At 45.7% G+C, this 15,012-nt stretch overlaps 1 protein-coding gene across 1 annotated transcript in view; it reads right to left on the minus strand.

Moving 5' to 3' along the window:
* Positions 1-579: 579 nt before the first annotated feature.
* LOC117347089 (integrin alpha-M-like) overlaps positions 580-15,012 on the minus strand; it is a 104,210-nt gene continuing 89,777 nt past the window's right edge. The window contains exons 26-30 of the mRNA XM_033917477.1: positions 13,881-13,964; positions 12,466-12,579; positions 8,472-8,576; positions 2,944-3,054; positions 580-1,185 (exon numbers count right to left, since the gene is read on the minus strand). Of these exons, the coding sequence (XP_033773368.1) occupies positions 1,084-1,185; positions 2,944-3,054; positions 8,472-8,576; positions 12,466-12,579; positions 13,881-13,964 (516 nt within the window). The 3' untranslated portion in view covers positions 580-1,083. The remainder of the gene's footprint in view (positions 1,186-2,943; positions 3,055-8,471; positions 8,577-12,465; positions 12,580-13,880; positions 13,965-15,012) is intronic.

Below are 15,012 nucleotides of genomic sequence, written 5' to 3' on the forward strand. Positions count from 1 at the left end.
TATTTGTGTTTATAAAATGACAATTGTACAGAATAGTCTCTTTTTTTATACTTTAATAAAATAAGTTCAGTATAAAATCATAACTATTTGAGGCTTGTGTGGGTGGGATCTGACAGTTTGCAGGGTGGAGATGGGGACTGAGCTCGCGGGATGGGGACGGAGACTAAGCTCGTGGGGATGGGGCAGGGATGGGAACTGAGCTTATGGGGTTGGGGCGGGAACAGTGATAAATTTTTTCCCTGTGTCATTCTCTAAGTTAGAAGTCTTATTTTTGTTTTTGTGTGTTTTGCCATTGGGAATGATACCTGGGCGTGGCACAGAGGACTATGAATTGAACTGTTGAAGTGGTGTATTTTTGTGTGCTAAGTTTTGCCTTGAAGCATTGTTCAGAGGCAGTAAAAGACGGGTAAACTGTTCCATTCAAGTCTGGAGGATTATAACGGGGCAGCGTTATTGTTTTGCCCAATCGTAGCGATGCAGTTGGGAGGGAGGTGACCATCTGTGGGAATAGCTCTCCCTATCCCAGGCTGATTAAGGCTTGCTATCAGGAGAGCACAAGCTAAAGCCGAACAAGCAATGCCAAAAGGAAAGAAAAGTTTGTTTGGGAGGTTTTTTTTTTCCTTGTGCTAATTGAGCCGTTTCTGGTTGGGGGCTGGGACTGATCAGACAGTTCTAACCAGGACTGTATGGACGACAAAATGAAAAACTTTTTTGTAGTGGATTGGGTTTTTTTTTCCCCGTTTTGCTTTGGTCAGCTGACTTACTTGAAGACTGAACTATGAGAAAGTATGCTGACATTTGGAGATATTATGTCTGATGTTTTGCACTGACTGTGAATCTGCTAAAAATAAACGCCTCAGGGTTTCTATACCAGTGTGCATGGGAGATACTAGTGTGCATGGGAGACCTCACGGCAGGGCACCTTGGCTGGGTATCCCATGACCTGCTGAGCGTCCCTGCCACAATATGTATATCTACTGTATATACACACATACACATGCTGTGTATAAAGATAGAAAATATAAGAAAATTAAAATTTTTCCTGAGGCGTGGTGTTATGAGATGTCTTCTAATGTCTGTGGATTATGTGGATCCTTCAGTGGGAGGAGCTGCCATATTGCTTTCTTGGCTCATCTGATTCTCTTCTGTTAACTTCTCTTTGTACTGCCGTTTGAAGAATCCAACCTGTCAAAAGACAACATAGCACAGGATCAGACCCCCAGCATCGTATCTGAGCACAGTGGTTAGAGCAGCAGTTTTGAGAACAAGAAAAGGAAGGGGGGGGCTTAGATCCCATCAGTGCTCCTTGCCATCTTGAGCCTGTCACATCACCCCAGTGGCATAGCGAGAGTGAGAGGTGCCCGGGGGGGCGGGGGCGCCCCTCCCCCCGCCCTCATCTCAGCCCCCTGTTCCCCCGCCACACGCGCACTCCTCTTCCCTTCCCCCGTACCGAGAAACAAGAACTTCAATGTGCTTCTCCCGCTGATGCCCTTTCTAGGTGTGGCATCTGGAAGTGATGTTGGCGGGAGAGACCGCGCGGTCGCGAGGAGCGCATTAAAATTGCAGCGGTGAACAGCTAGAGGTACGGGGGAAGGAAAAGCACATGCATGGCAAGGGGAGGAGCGGGAAGAGGCAGAGAGGGGGAGGGGTGATGGCCCCTCCCGCCTTACTCTGCCACTACTTCACACTTTATTGTCTTGAAGTACAAGCTTAGATTGTAAGTCCTCTGGAGACAGGCAAATGCCTACTGTGCCTGAATATAACTGAGCGACCACAGAGAAGGTGTGAGCTAAATCAATCAATCAATCAATCAATAGCGTAGGATCATCGCACAAAGCAGCCAGCACAGGATTAGAGTCCAGCACAGGCATACAACACATTGCCCACAGTCAAAGTACAACAGTGTCTCGGTATAGTACAATATCAAAATACGACACTGCACGGGCATTAGGCAGAGACTGCAGTGCGGAGTTTGAACCGTACAGCAGGGCACAATACGGAAGATATCGACTGAGGGAAGGAGGAGGAAACCATAGTGAGGAGGGCAGGTACAGGGTGTATCAGGCGAGCTCTGGAAGGAAACAATATTGAAAAGATAGTACAGGGTGTTTTAGGGGAACAATGTGAGAAAAAGGGAAGGATATTAAGGACAGTGAGAGGAACAGGGTACAGGGTGTATTTTAAAAACCAAAACAAAACTATCTACCAGTAAGTCAGCTCCTTTGGCAATACAGGTAAAATTGCTTTGTCAATAAAGTTATTTGAATCTGTATTAGAGGAATCTGGCAGGGGATGATACTGGGAAATATAGAGTTTATGGCTTTGTATAAACATAAAGCAATGGTACACACTCACTATAAATGAAAAATGTGCACAGTAATAGTGACCCACTATAATATCCAAAGACAATCTTAAGGCTGGCTGAATATGATCTAGAAATGGACTCCAGACAGCCCTGTTCATACGATGGTATCCCACAAATTTTTAATGTTTTTTTTTTTTCTCTTATAAAGCAAACTGTGCAAATATGACCAAGGTCAGCATTGCCGAGGACTTTTATCTGAAAGTAGGGTTAACAGATATCCGAGAAAACCCGGACATGTCCTCTTTTCAGAGGACTGTCTGGGCGCCCGGAAGGATTTCCAAAACCCGGTAGTTTGGCCGGGAACTTGGAAGTCCTGAGCTCTGACGCTGCATCTGGAAGCCTTTGCGCATGCGCGGCCTTCACCGTAATGGTGCCATATGCACGCACGCATGCGCGTGATTTCATTGCTTCAACATCCACGCATGCGCGAAGGCTTCCAAATGCGGCCTCCGAGCTCGGGGAGGTTCATGTGGGGGGGGCGGGGCTGGGGGGGCGGAGCCTGGCGTCCTCTTTCTTCAAAGAGGAAATCTGACAACCCTATTTGAAAGCAGTCACCTGGATCACCGCCGCTATCTCACCTTATATAGCACTGCAGTGATGACCGCCAGCAACACCAGACCACCCACGCTGCTTCCAATCACAATGGGCAGGTAATTATATTCCTCATACACCTCAACAGACGTTACCACCTGTGAAGCAGAAAGAAAGAGCACCATATACTGTAACTTCCTTCATTTTAAGCCCCAAGTCTCAGTTAGGGGTGGACAAACATTTTGGCCCAAGGGTCACAGTGGTGGTCCTAAATGGTGGGAAAGGGGACTGACATCATGACTGGGCTTACAGTGGTCCAATCCAATCCTTAGTTTTATATACCGGGACACTCCCAAAAGGGACTCGATCCGGTTCACAAAGTTAACCCAAAGGGTAGGAGAAAACAGTAATTAAACAGAAAGCACAACTATTTCGAACCCTTTTTCATCCGTTAAAAATTTCACAGGCCAGATGAAGTTATGTCACCAGTGATGGGAAAAGGTGACTAAAGTTGCACGTCCAAAATGTTGAGAATGGCTGATTTTCATGTCATGGGTCCATAAGCAATCAGTAAAAGTTAACATGTTTGAACTTCTATAACTTTTTAATTTTTTATTTACAAAAAAAGATGGGTTTTGAACTGTTGTATTTCAAACTGCTTTTCTAATAGAATTCAGTAAAACCTCATTTATAGCCTGAATATCAGACAAACTTGAGGACTGATGCAGAAAGCTTCCTGCATGGCAGTTGGGTAGCCAGACAGCCAGTATTGGGCAGGCATCTCTCTCTCTTTTCCTCCCTCTCTCCCTCCCCTCCCCAGCCTGTGCATCCTCTCTCTTACTCTCCCTTCCCACCCCAGGCCCATGCAGCCTCTCTCACTCCCTCATTTCCCACCCCCAGCCCATATAACATGTTTTTCTTCAGGTTACCGGTAGCGGTTCCTACATGTTGCCAGCAGCTGACCCAGAAGCCTTCCCTCTTGACACAAAACACAAATGTTTCAGAGGGATGGCTTCTGGCTCAGCCCCCAGCAGCGTGTAGGAAATGCTGCCAGCGAGCTGTGGCTGCTGGGTGGGTAGGCCTGGCTCACCCTGCGACTGGCACCCCATCTATCTCTCCAATCTGACCACCCTGACCAGAATACCTGCCTCCCTGGTAGACTAGCAGCACCCCTTCCTCCCTGAGCCTTACGTGGTAGACAGGTCCCGCACAGTGCATCCCCAGGATGCACCACGCAGGGCAAGGCACTGCCATTCTTCAAGATGGTGGTGCTTGAGGCTGGAGTGAGTGGGTATCACTCCTGCCTCTCCTGTTTAGGTACAGCACACAAGATCCCTGTACAGCTTAATGCTGGTACTAGTCCAGGCAATAGTTGACTCTAGCGTTAATGATAGGTTCAGAGCATCAGCTCATTAGTGCTCTCTGTCCTGGCAATGAGCCCCTGTCCTGGTCACCTTGTCCTTCTCCCCTGAACAATCCCTTCTTCCCTAGACTCACATCCCCTATTTCATCTCTCATCTTCCCCTTCCTTGTGTCAATCCCCCTCTGCTGTGATTCCCCCCACCCATCTCCCTAACCCATGAGATCTATTAGCATATTTATTTATTTATTTATTTATTTAGATTTTTATCCCGTCCTCCCAATAGCTCAGAACGGTTTACAAATGAACATACACAGTGCGGAGTAACTAGACATATAAGTAGTACAACAGGTTTAGTGGTTGGATTTATAGTTTTTAGAGAGAATTGAATACAGGGAGATTAAGCAGAGAGAGAGAAGGGGGAAATACCGTAGTTTAATTTACGGAAAGTTATAAGCATATAGATGCAAATTTTTAGTGGATAGAGTAAGAGAGGGTCATACTGGAATTTCGGGAAGGAGATAGGAGAGTGGAGGGTGGGGCTTAAGGGGAGGAGAGACAGAGAAGATCTTTAATTGAAGAGGAGGGTCTTTACCGATTTACGGAATGCTAATAATGAGTTCTGTTGTTTAAGTTGGGGGGGAAGTTGGTTCCAGAGGTGTGGAATGAAGTGGCTGTAGGACCGTTTGTGGGCAGTTTCTGTGAGCAGGGATCTTCCGGGAGAGAGATGAAAGCAGCGCATGCAAACAGATCTCATGCATATTCATTGGGGAAATCCTGAAAACCCAACTGGATTGCGGCCCTCGAGGAGGGACTTTGACACCCCTGCCCTAACCAGTCCTTTCCTTCTCAGCCAATGCCCCCCTCTCCTCTCCCTTCCACATAGAGTGCAAGCTGCTACTGTTCGCCCTTTACTCTTCAGCTCCTCTCTTATCTTTCTCCACACCCCTCCTTCTGGCCTCTGTTCACAGAGCGAGTTCTCTTATCTGTGCCTTTTTGCTCCATCACCAACAGCTGACCTGTCTGCCTTCCTGTGCTGTAGGTCTGGAATTACCTTCCTGAGTTGGTGCATCTTTCTTGGGCCATATTCACATCCTGCTTAAAATGCATCCTTAAATCTTAAACCCTGGCTCTTTCTCATCTCTGTTTTTTTTTTATTATCACAAATACATTTCTTGAAACCTTTTATTTGTTTTCTCTATCGAGCCTAGCCTCTAAGCTCCATGAAGCAGGCACTGTCTTAAGAGTAATCTCTATTGTGCTGGGCAGTGTTCCCACTAAACCAGTGTATCACAAACTCTGTGCTATGGGGAGAGGCATGTCCTATAGTCAGCCGGCACCTGTGCCTCTGCTCCTTCTCCTCACCTCTCCTTCTGCAGACCCCCCCCCCAATTGGTATTAGGAGGTTCAGGGCCGTGGCTAGAGGACGTCTAAGCATGTGTAGACGCCCATTGTCATCACATCAACGTCCACACATTTCTGGGTGCCCTCCAGCCGGAGCCCTGAGATTAGTGTGCCACAGCTTAAAAGGTTTGCAACGCACCTCTCTAAACCACACACATATGCATGAGCATACAGGTCAGAGAGAAAGTGCACATGCCTAGCAAAAGTTTTGCTGGCTTTCTTTATCGTGAACATAGGCTGGACTGCACTCATTGAGTTGAGGCAGTAAACTTGCACACCAAATGTTTTTCATTTGCACTTGGGCATGTACAAATTAGAGTGAACACTGATACGGCGCATAGCTGGCACCTTCTTTTAGGTGCCCCAAGGATGCAGAGTACAGAATGACACGGTGACAAAATTCATCACCGTTCCCGTCCTCACGGATAACCACGGGAAATAATCCCATGTCATTTTCTAGTGTCTATTTCAACCTCAGTCCTTCTACACCAGCATTCCTCAAAGCAAAGCTTGCGGGTCAGTGGTTGTGGCCATTCATACTCTGATTCTTATGTGAGCCAAGGATAATGAAGCCATTGTGACATCACTGATGTGATTGGCTCTTAGGCACTGGTGGAATGAGGCATTATGACATCACAATATCTGCTCTGGATACCAGAGACTGTCATTCTTCAGTGTCTATCTCAACCTCAGTCCTTCTACACCAGCATTCTTCAAAGCAAAGCTTGTTGGTCAGTGGTTGTGCCCAATTATACTCTGATCCTTTCCTCTCTCCTTAAAGAATGACATGAAGATGATTTCCCACGATTATCCACAGGGACGGGAACTGTGATGAATTTTGTCATCGTGTCATTCTCTAATGCAAAGTTCTATTACAGCCTCTGATGCCCAGGTGGAATCCAGTGGAGGCTCGATTATCCAACTTGAACAGGAATGACACAATTGAAAATTCTGATACTACAGATACATTAAAATGTTGTATGTGACTTCCTCCACCATAAAACTCAGCATATCCCTCCCTTCCCCTGAGCAGCAGCAGCAGCCCTCTTCCCAGACATCCCTCCCCCACCAACCACTAGAGGTCATGGCAGCCATTTTGAAAGCATTGCCTCCATAGACAAGAGCCAACAGGGCTTATGAAAAAGGTTCAGGGGAGCCTATGTGTAGATGGAGAGGCTTACAGGGGAGGGGGCAGGAGGATGGTTGCTTCTGTTTTGGCCACATGTTTACAGCTAGCAATATGCACTGTGTGTGGCAAGGGAAGGGAATGGAATGGAAGGGAAGGGGCACAGCCTAATTATTGACCGTCAGTTATCCAGAATGTTGGATAACTGAAGGTTGGGTTATTGGGACTCTACTGTACTAACATAACTTGGCATCAGCATGCCTAACATTTACACACCAGGTGTAAGAGTGTGCAACTAAATATGGCAGGAATGGGCCTGTCTTTAAACCTGATGCGGGGAGCATGAGCTGGAATATTTGAGGGGGATTCCTTGATACAGCCCGGAAGGGTGAAACGTAGTCTACGTCGGAGTGCGTACCCCCACCCGCGTAGCTAAAGATAAGTAATATGCTTTCTAATATAAATCTAAAACAAAATTATCTTAAAAATGACTAAATTTACAAGGGACCAATGACGATCAGGGGTGCCAATGATTCTGCATGCTTTAAAGTATAATGGCATGTAGTTGGTACTACTGAGGTCCGTGAGATATAAGCTAATGTCTAGTTGAAAAAGCTTATCTTGAAAAGTTTTGAGACCTTCTGTATTTGTTGCTTGCTGTATGAGATATTAGAAGGTTCTAAGAATATTATAGCCACAGCAAATTTGTATTGACAAAGGAATGGGCATAACACATGTTACTGAAAGCCCCCCCCCATGATCTGCCCATGTCTCACCCAAGCTCCTCCCACACGTACATCCCCTTCCAAATACACCCTATGTAAGTTAAATGTTTATTTGCAGAAAAGCTCCCAGACATCCTGATGCCACTTTCACAGATAAGTGTACACGTAAGCACGAAAGGGCTAGTATTCTAGACACTTACATGTGCAAGGTGATTATAGAATTGCACTTTTAATAGTGCTGGCATGGTAATATATGTCAGCATGAGTAACAGATAAGCAGATTGTCATTATCCATATCATTCTGTAAAAATAAATCAGTGGAGTGTATTTATGTTTGACACATAAATCCAAGCAGAAAGGGATGTGTTTGGAAATGAAGTAGTGTTCTCTACACCAGTGTTTCTCAACACGCGGCACGTGTACCCCTAGGGGTACGCGACCCACTTGTGGGGGGTACACAACACGGATCTCCCACCCCCTTTCCTCCAGTGGCATGCCCCCTCCACCAAAGCTTCCCTATGCCCCGTGTAGAGCCGTCATCAGAATGTCTGCCGTGAGTTCCGTTGTAGAGAATACAACGGGAACTCACGGCAGCCATTCTGATGACAGCTGTGCACAGGGAAGAAGCATAGGAAGATTGCTCCCGCCCCGCTTCACCACTAGACCACCAGGTAATGTTCCGGGGAGGCTTGGACGGCTTAAAAATAGCCGAAGAATGAAAACAATTTCTTTGTTAAAAAATTGCGAATAACCAAATCCGCGGATACTGAAACTGCAGATTCGGAGGGAGAAGTGTAGTGCTATTATTATGGGGATGGGGTCGGGGGCGGAGTTTGGGTGGGTCAGGGGCGGAGCTTGGGCAGAAGTACTCGGTTGATATTTGTTAGACTTAGAGGGTACTTGGCTTGAAGAAGTTGAGAAACACTGCTCTACCCAACACACATCTGTCTGTGTACTTACACTGGTCTTTAGGAACCTCTCACTCTGTGGAAAAATGTGGCTATACATGGAGCTGCTGTAGCTGATCGTGGCAGAGCTGAGGAGAGAAAGCTTCTTCTGCTTTGTCTGTAACATAAACAGATGGTGACAGATTGTTCTAGAGGCATGAAACGGCAGACTTCTGCTGTAACTCTCCTCCAAAGTATTCAGGAATTCCCCACAACAAACAGTATTCCTCCCCAAAACAACCTATCTCATATAAATGCATTTTTATTAAACACTAGGAGGTCAAATTTATTTATTTTTAGCATTTATATACCACTAATAGCTTAAGTGGTTTCCATGCAGGCACTCAAGCATTTTTTCTCTATCTGTCTTCATACTCTATCTAATGAACCTGGGGCAATGGGGATTAAGTAATCTGCCCAGAGTCACAAAGAGCATTGTGGGATTTGAACCCACAAACTCAGGGTGCTGAAGCGGTAGCTTTAACCGCTGTGCCACACAATCCTTACAAGCAAACGTCTCATGAGTCATATGTTCTCTTAGGCTTCCGCGGCTGGCATCATAATTATTGCTGTTTTCTGGGTCTCGTCGCGTCCGGGTAGGGGGAACCGACGTTTCAGCCATCTTGCTGTGGTTTTCTTCAGGGCATGCTGTGAGGCCTGCAGTTTGTCTTTATATATAGTGGATCCACTGACCTGATTGAGAACAGGGAGGACCATTGGTCATGGATTTGGCGGTTCTACCTACCTAGCTGCGGCGAGACACGGAAAACAGCACTAATCATTTCTTGAGTCATTTGAATCCAATAAAATGATAAAGTGCTCTTCCTTCACCATCCCTTTAAATCCATTAGTCTCTATGATTCATGAGAGGTCTTTGCTTTTATAACCCCCCATTGCTCTCTTTCTTTTTTCTATCCCCACCCTGTCTCACTTATTTAAAAAATGCACAGCTGGAAACAGGGGTAAGGAGGTGGGGGGGGGGGCGGTCTGCCCTGGGCACAGTCTTCCTAAGGGTGAGGCACCCCCTCCTCCTTTCCACGTGCCCCTTGCCTTCCCCCGTAGCTTTTTTACTTCCTTGGCATGAGGTTGCTGCCCACGTTGGTATTGGTGCTCTCTCTATCCCGTTGTCCCCAAAGAGCTCAGAACCGGTTACAGGTTAAACATACATAATTTCAGTATAAGTTTGCAATACAAGTTTTTATCCTAACTTGACACAGACTAGGGGGGGGGTCTAATATTAATATACATAATACAGTCGAACCTCGGTTTGCAAGTAACGCAGTTTGCGAGTGTTTTTCAGGATGAGAAAAACATTCTCGCAAATCTTGTCTCGGAACTTTGGAGAGAGCGAGAACCAGAAGGCCTTGAGCATGCGCAAGAGGCAGGAACTTCTTTCACCGGCACCGGCACGTCCTGTGGGCTGCGTGCCGGTGCCAGATGGGGTAAGGCTGATTGCTGTTCGGGCGGGCGGTGCCGGTTCACGTGGGGGGGGGGGCGTTTGCAAGCGGGGGGGGGGGGGCGATGCCGGTTCTCGGGGGGGGCGGGTGGAGCAGCACCGCTGGCCTCGGGGGGGGGGGTGGGAGGTGGGTGGGAACGTATCAAGCGAGTTTCCCTTACTTCCTTTGAGGAAACTTGCTTTGATATACGAGCAATTTGGTTTACGAGCATGCTTCTGGAACGAATTATGCTCGTAAACCAAGGTTCCACTGTATACAGTTTACCGGTTACAATTTGCCACAGTTATCCTTATAGTGCAGGGTTTTCAGTACAAGTTTTATCCTAATTTGACCCACAGACAGATTACACGTTAGATTTGCCATAGTTACAGTGCAAGATTTTACAATACAAGTTTTCCTGACATGACACATACTGGTTCTGGTACCAATATATATTTCTTTGTAGTCCATCAGTCAGGGGCAGGGGGTTAGGTGAAGAGGTCTGTTTTTATTGCTTTTCCAAAGCTGAGGAGTCCTTCAAGGGATCTGATCTGTGGGAGCACTTGATTCCAGTGGCTCGGTATGAAGTGGGAGTAGGACCGTTGTGTGGCAGTTTGCAGTCGAAGGGCACATCTAGGGGACGTTTCGAGGTGCATTTCATCCTGGGAGCAGAGGGACTGGTTCAGCCATCACATAGCCCAACACCATTTCATCCAAGGCTCTTGAAGACACAACATTTGGCTACGGGCAGCCAGTAAGCCGACGCTAGAGTCTGGGAGAAAGGTTGCGGCCACAGAGGTTTTTTAGAAGCCTAATCACAGCGTTTTGGACACGCTGGAGACGTTGACCATTCTTCACTCTGAGACTGTAATCCATGGGGGAGAGGACTAAGGCATAGAGTAGTTGGGCGAAGTCAGACTCTGGAAAGTAGTTCCTTTTTTTTTTTTCGGAGTTGTCGCAGGTAGAAAAATGAGGAAGATACCACCTGAGAGATATGGTCAGGAAGCGACAGGTGGCAATCAGGGTTGCGCACTTGGGGCTCCTTTTACTAAGGTATGCTAGCATTTTGAGTGCACGCACTTGGAGTACTGTGTTCAGTTTTGGAGACCACACTACCGAAAGGACGTGCTGAGGATCGAGTCGGTTCAGCGGACGGCCACCAGGATGGTCTTGGGGCTCAAGGATCTCACGTATGAAGAAAAATTTAAAAAATTGCGGCTGTACTCACTTGAGGAAAGAAGAGAACGGGGAGATATGATTGAAACATATAAGTGCATCACGGGCGCATTGAGTCAGAAGATGATATCTTCTGGCTCATGGGACCCTCGACCACCAGAGGGCATCCGCTGAAAATCAGGGGAGGGAAGTTTCATGGCGACTCCAGGAAGTACTTCTTCACCGAAAGAGTAGTGGATCATTGGAACAGACTCCCACTCCAGGTGATAAAGGCCAGCAGCGTGACGGATTTTAAGAGAAAATGGGATACTCACGTGGGATCTTTAAGGGAGTAAATTCAGGGGAGGGGATACTTGGAATGGGCAGACTTGGTGGGCTATAGCCCTTTTCTGCTGCTTTTTTCTATATTTCTATGCTTCCAGAATAACGCCAGCTCAATGCTGGCGTTAAGGTCTAGCGCGGGGGGCAATATCGCGTGCGCTTTTCCGCGTGTTATGGCTCTAATGCGCCTTCGTAAAAGGAGCCCTTGGTCTTTTGCAGTTATAGTTGTCGAGTCCCAGCGCAGGAAGGGACGGGCTCAGCCGCAGCATTCTTTGCGGATCCAAAGTGTCACATATTCTTTCTCTGGGCGTCTAAATAGACACACTGTTATAAAAAAATACTCCTAACGGAACTAACGCCAGGACCAGTTTCACCTTCCTCTTCTCATAGGGCTAAACGGTTACTTTACATCTGATACTGTTCAGGGAGTCATCACATACTTGCTCTTTCTGATTTCATCTGGCTCTCATCATGGAGCTATTATTCACATGTCTCCATGTCATGCCATGGTCTCACATCCTATGAAAATGTTGTTTTTTTATTTTTATAACTAACTAATTATTTCCCTTATGTTTATTAGTTTATGAGGTAGGGAGGGGGTATTTTATTATTACATATATCATACAATAATGGAGTATATGGTTGGGGGGATGGGCGAGGGATAGGGAGGGATAGGGATAAGAATATATGTAATATACCAATGATTGTTTATAAGTGATGTATTTATTGTTACTGTGAATGAAAATATTAACACTTAATGTAATTTGTGAAAATTGAATAAAGAATTATAAAAAAAAACAAAAATTAACTAGTAAATTATCTTGTGATCAGAATAGAACCTTGTGATGGGCGGGTGGAGAGGGGGGTTGGGATGCAGGTTGACGAATTGGAAAACTGCTGGAGATCAGGAAATAGTCTAATGATCTTAAATACATTACTGTGGTATTGCAAAATATAGATTGGCATTCAGTTGTGTGGCACTGCTATGTATTTCATGGATATAATAAAAAGCTTTAAATTACAAAAAAAAGAAGGGAACATTTCACGGTTCTGTCTGATAAAGCTAAATCTCACCTCTGGAATCCAACCGTAGACAAGTTCTCCTTCCACTACAAACTGCAGCATGGTGTTATTTTGGAGAGGCTGAAAGTAACACTGAATCTTCTTACAGGTGGCTACGGTGCAGTCCTGGAGCAGAGAGAAGAGATACAAATCTTAAATGAGGACAATGAAAATAAAATGGTGTGGGTGAATATACCAGTCCATGATACCTTATTTCCCTATTTCATTCAAAAATCACGACTCCTATGTGCTGTGTTAGTTTCAAGTGTGCCTCAAGAGGTATGTTATACTAATGTATTTAAGATCACTCGGGGGTTGGAGGGGGTGGCCTCAGCTTGACACTCTCAGGGCTGAAATAAACAGCATGGTCACAAGGTGGCACCATTGAGCTGCAAATCACTAAATTGTGCTTCTGGCAAGACTTCTCCAGGAAAATTCAAAGTGCAGAGGGTTTTGTCAGTTCCTCTTCTAAACCTCCAGAATTTTGTTGGAATCTTTGGCTTTCTTTGCATTTCCATTTTATTATTTGATAAACTGCACTCCCGCCTTTGTATCAGAGCAGTTTACAGGCTGCAGATACAAATCATTCCTGGATAGAACCTTTAAGTTCCAAGCAAGCAGACAGCAAGTTTGGCTGAAAAACTACATAAACGAACCCAATCTGTCTTACAGTGCATTCCGTAAATTGATCAAAACCGCCATATTCGCAAAATTCGTTGACTAAAACTGTCCCCTTCCTCACTAGAACCCTCCCTCACTAGGACTCCCCTCCCCGTAAACGCCTTTTCTTCCTCTCAAGAAGCTCCTCATCTATTCAGATATCCTCTACTCATAGAACTCCTACTCATATGTAAGCTCTAAAGTATTCAGGTATTCATTACCCATAGAACTCCAATTAGCACGTTAGTTTCCCATTAGACTATTATATTGTATTAGACACATTGTATGGTATTGTATCTAGTCTTATTGTATTGTATTGTATTTAGACTCACTGTATTGTACTGTACTGTATTGTATTGTATTGTATGTAGACTTATTGTTTTGTATTAAGACCTTTTGTTATTCACTGAATGTCCAGCCTTCTTACAATGTAAACCGCCTAGAAGTCGCCTGACTATGGCGGTATAGAAAAATAAAGTTATTATTATTATTATTATTATTATTAGAATTAACATTACTGTATATTGTTACAAGAAATCCTAAACCTAAAACAAAAATTCTTCCTAAAATATTAATAAAAAGCTTACAAGCATCAACTAATCCAGTCTCATGCTGTTCCTTCTCCAGACCCTCTCGCAAAGACAAGTCCAACAGGAAAATACCCACGAGAAAGACAAAAGTCACAAAAAGAAGAAACCATAAGGATCAGCAGAGGGACAGAATGAAGTGGTCGCTTATAAGGAGAAAAGGACAAGAAACTTCTTTACCAGAGTTGGCTGTTGGTTCGTTGTCTCCGTGATACGGCCTGATCCTGTGGTCTCCTCAGTCTCTTTACACTGTACATTCTGAGGCTAAAGAAAAAAACACAGGATGATCTGACAGGAAGTCCAAAATGCCTCCCAAAATTCAGAGAGCTGCAAGTTTTACCTACAGGACACTGCTTGGGCAAAAGCCAACATGTCTGTTTTAATTAGATTATAAGCTCTGTTAAGCAGGAATAGTCTCTTATATATTTAATGTACAGCATTTTGTACGTCAGTAGAAGTAGGGTTATACCAGACATCTGGAAAAACCAGGGCATGTCCTCTTTTTAGAGGATGGACCAGGTTCCTGGATGGACTTTGCAAAAGCTAGCAGTTTGTCTAGGTTTTGGAAAGCCCTGAGCTCCAGCTGTGCCTGGAGGGCCTTCAACAAGCATGCGAGGATGATGTTGCATTATCCACGCATGCTGGAGGTCCTCCAGATGTGGCTTGGAAAGTCAGGAAAAAATAGGGTTATTATGTGGCTCCAGAAAAAGGAGGCCAGATTGAGACATTGAAAGCAATGGAAGTAAAACCGGGATGTCTCAATCCGTCCCCCTTTTTCTGGAGCCTAGGAAAAAAAAGAGACATACATTATTTGGGGTTTTTTTAGGGGGGCTGGAGGCAGAACAAGGTGGGGCTGGGGGTAGGGTGGAGTGGGCAATGTGTCTGGGTTTTTCTATTGGCAAATATGGTAACCCTAAGTCAGGGGTAGGCAATTCCGGTCCTCGAGAGCCGGAGCCAGGTCAGGTTTTCAGTATCTCCACAATTAATATGTATGAGATGGATTTGCATGCTTTGCCTCCTTGAGATGCAAATCTATCTCATGCCACGAAGAGACAGGGAGGAACTGGGAAGAAGGAAGAGGAAGAGGGAAAGGGGCCTGCTTTGGGGTAAGGGTGTGCTTGGAGGCACACAGCTTTGCTTGGGGGGGAGACAGAAGGGGGGCCACGGAGAGACAGGGAGGAACTGGAGCTGGAGAGGGAAAGGGGCCTGCTTTGGGGAAGGGCTGTGCTTGGAGGCAGACAGCTTTGCTTGGGGGGGGGGGAGACAGAAGGGGGGGCCATGGAGACACAGTCAGGGAGGAACTGGAGGGCCA

The sequence above is a fragment of the Geotrypetes seraphini genome, chromosome 13 (assembly GCF_902459505.1).
Source record: "Geotrypetes seraphini chromosome 13, aGeoSer1.1, whole genome shotgun sequence".
NCBI lineage: Eukaryota > Metazoa > Chordata > Amphibia > Gymnophiona > Dermophiidae > Geotrypetes > Geotrypetes seraphini.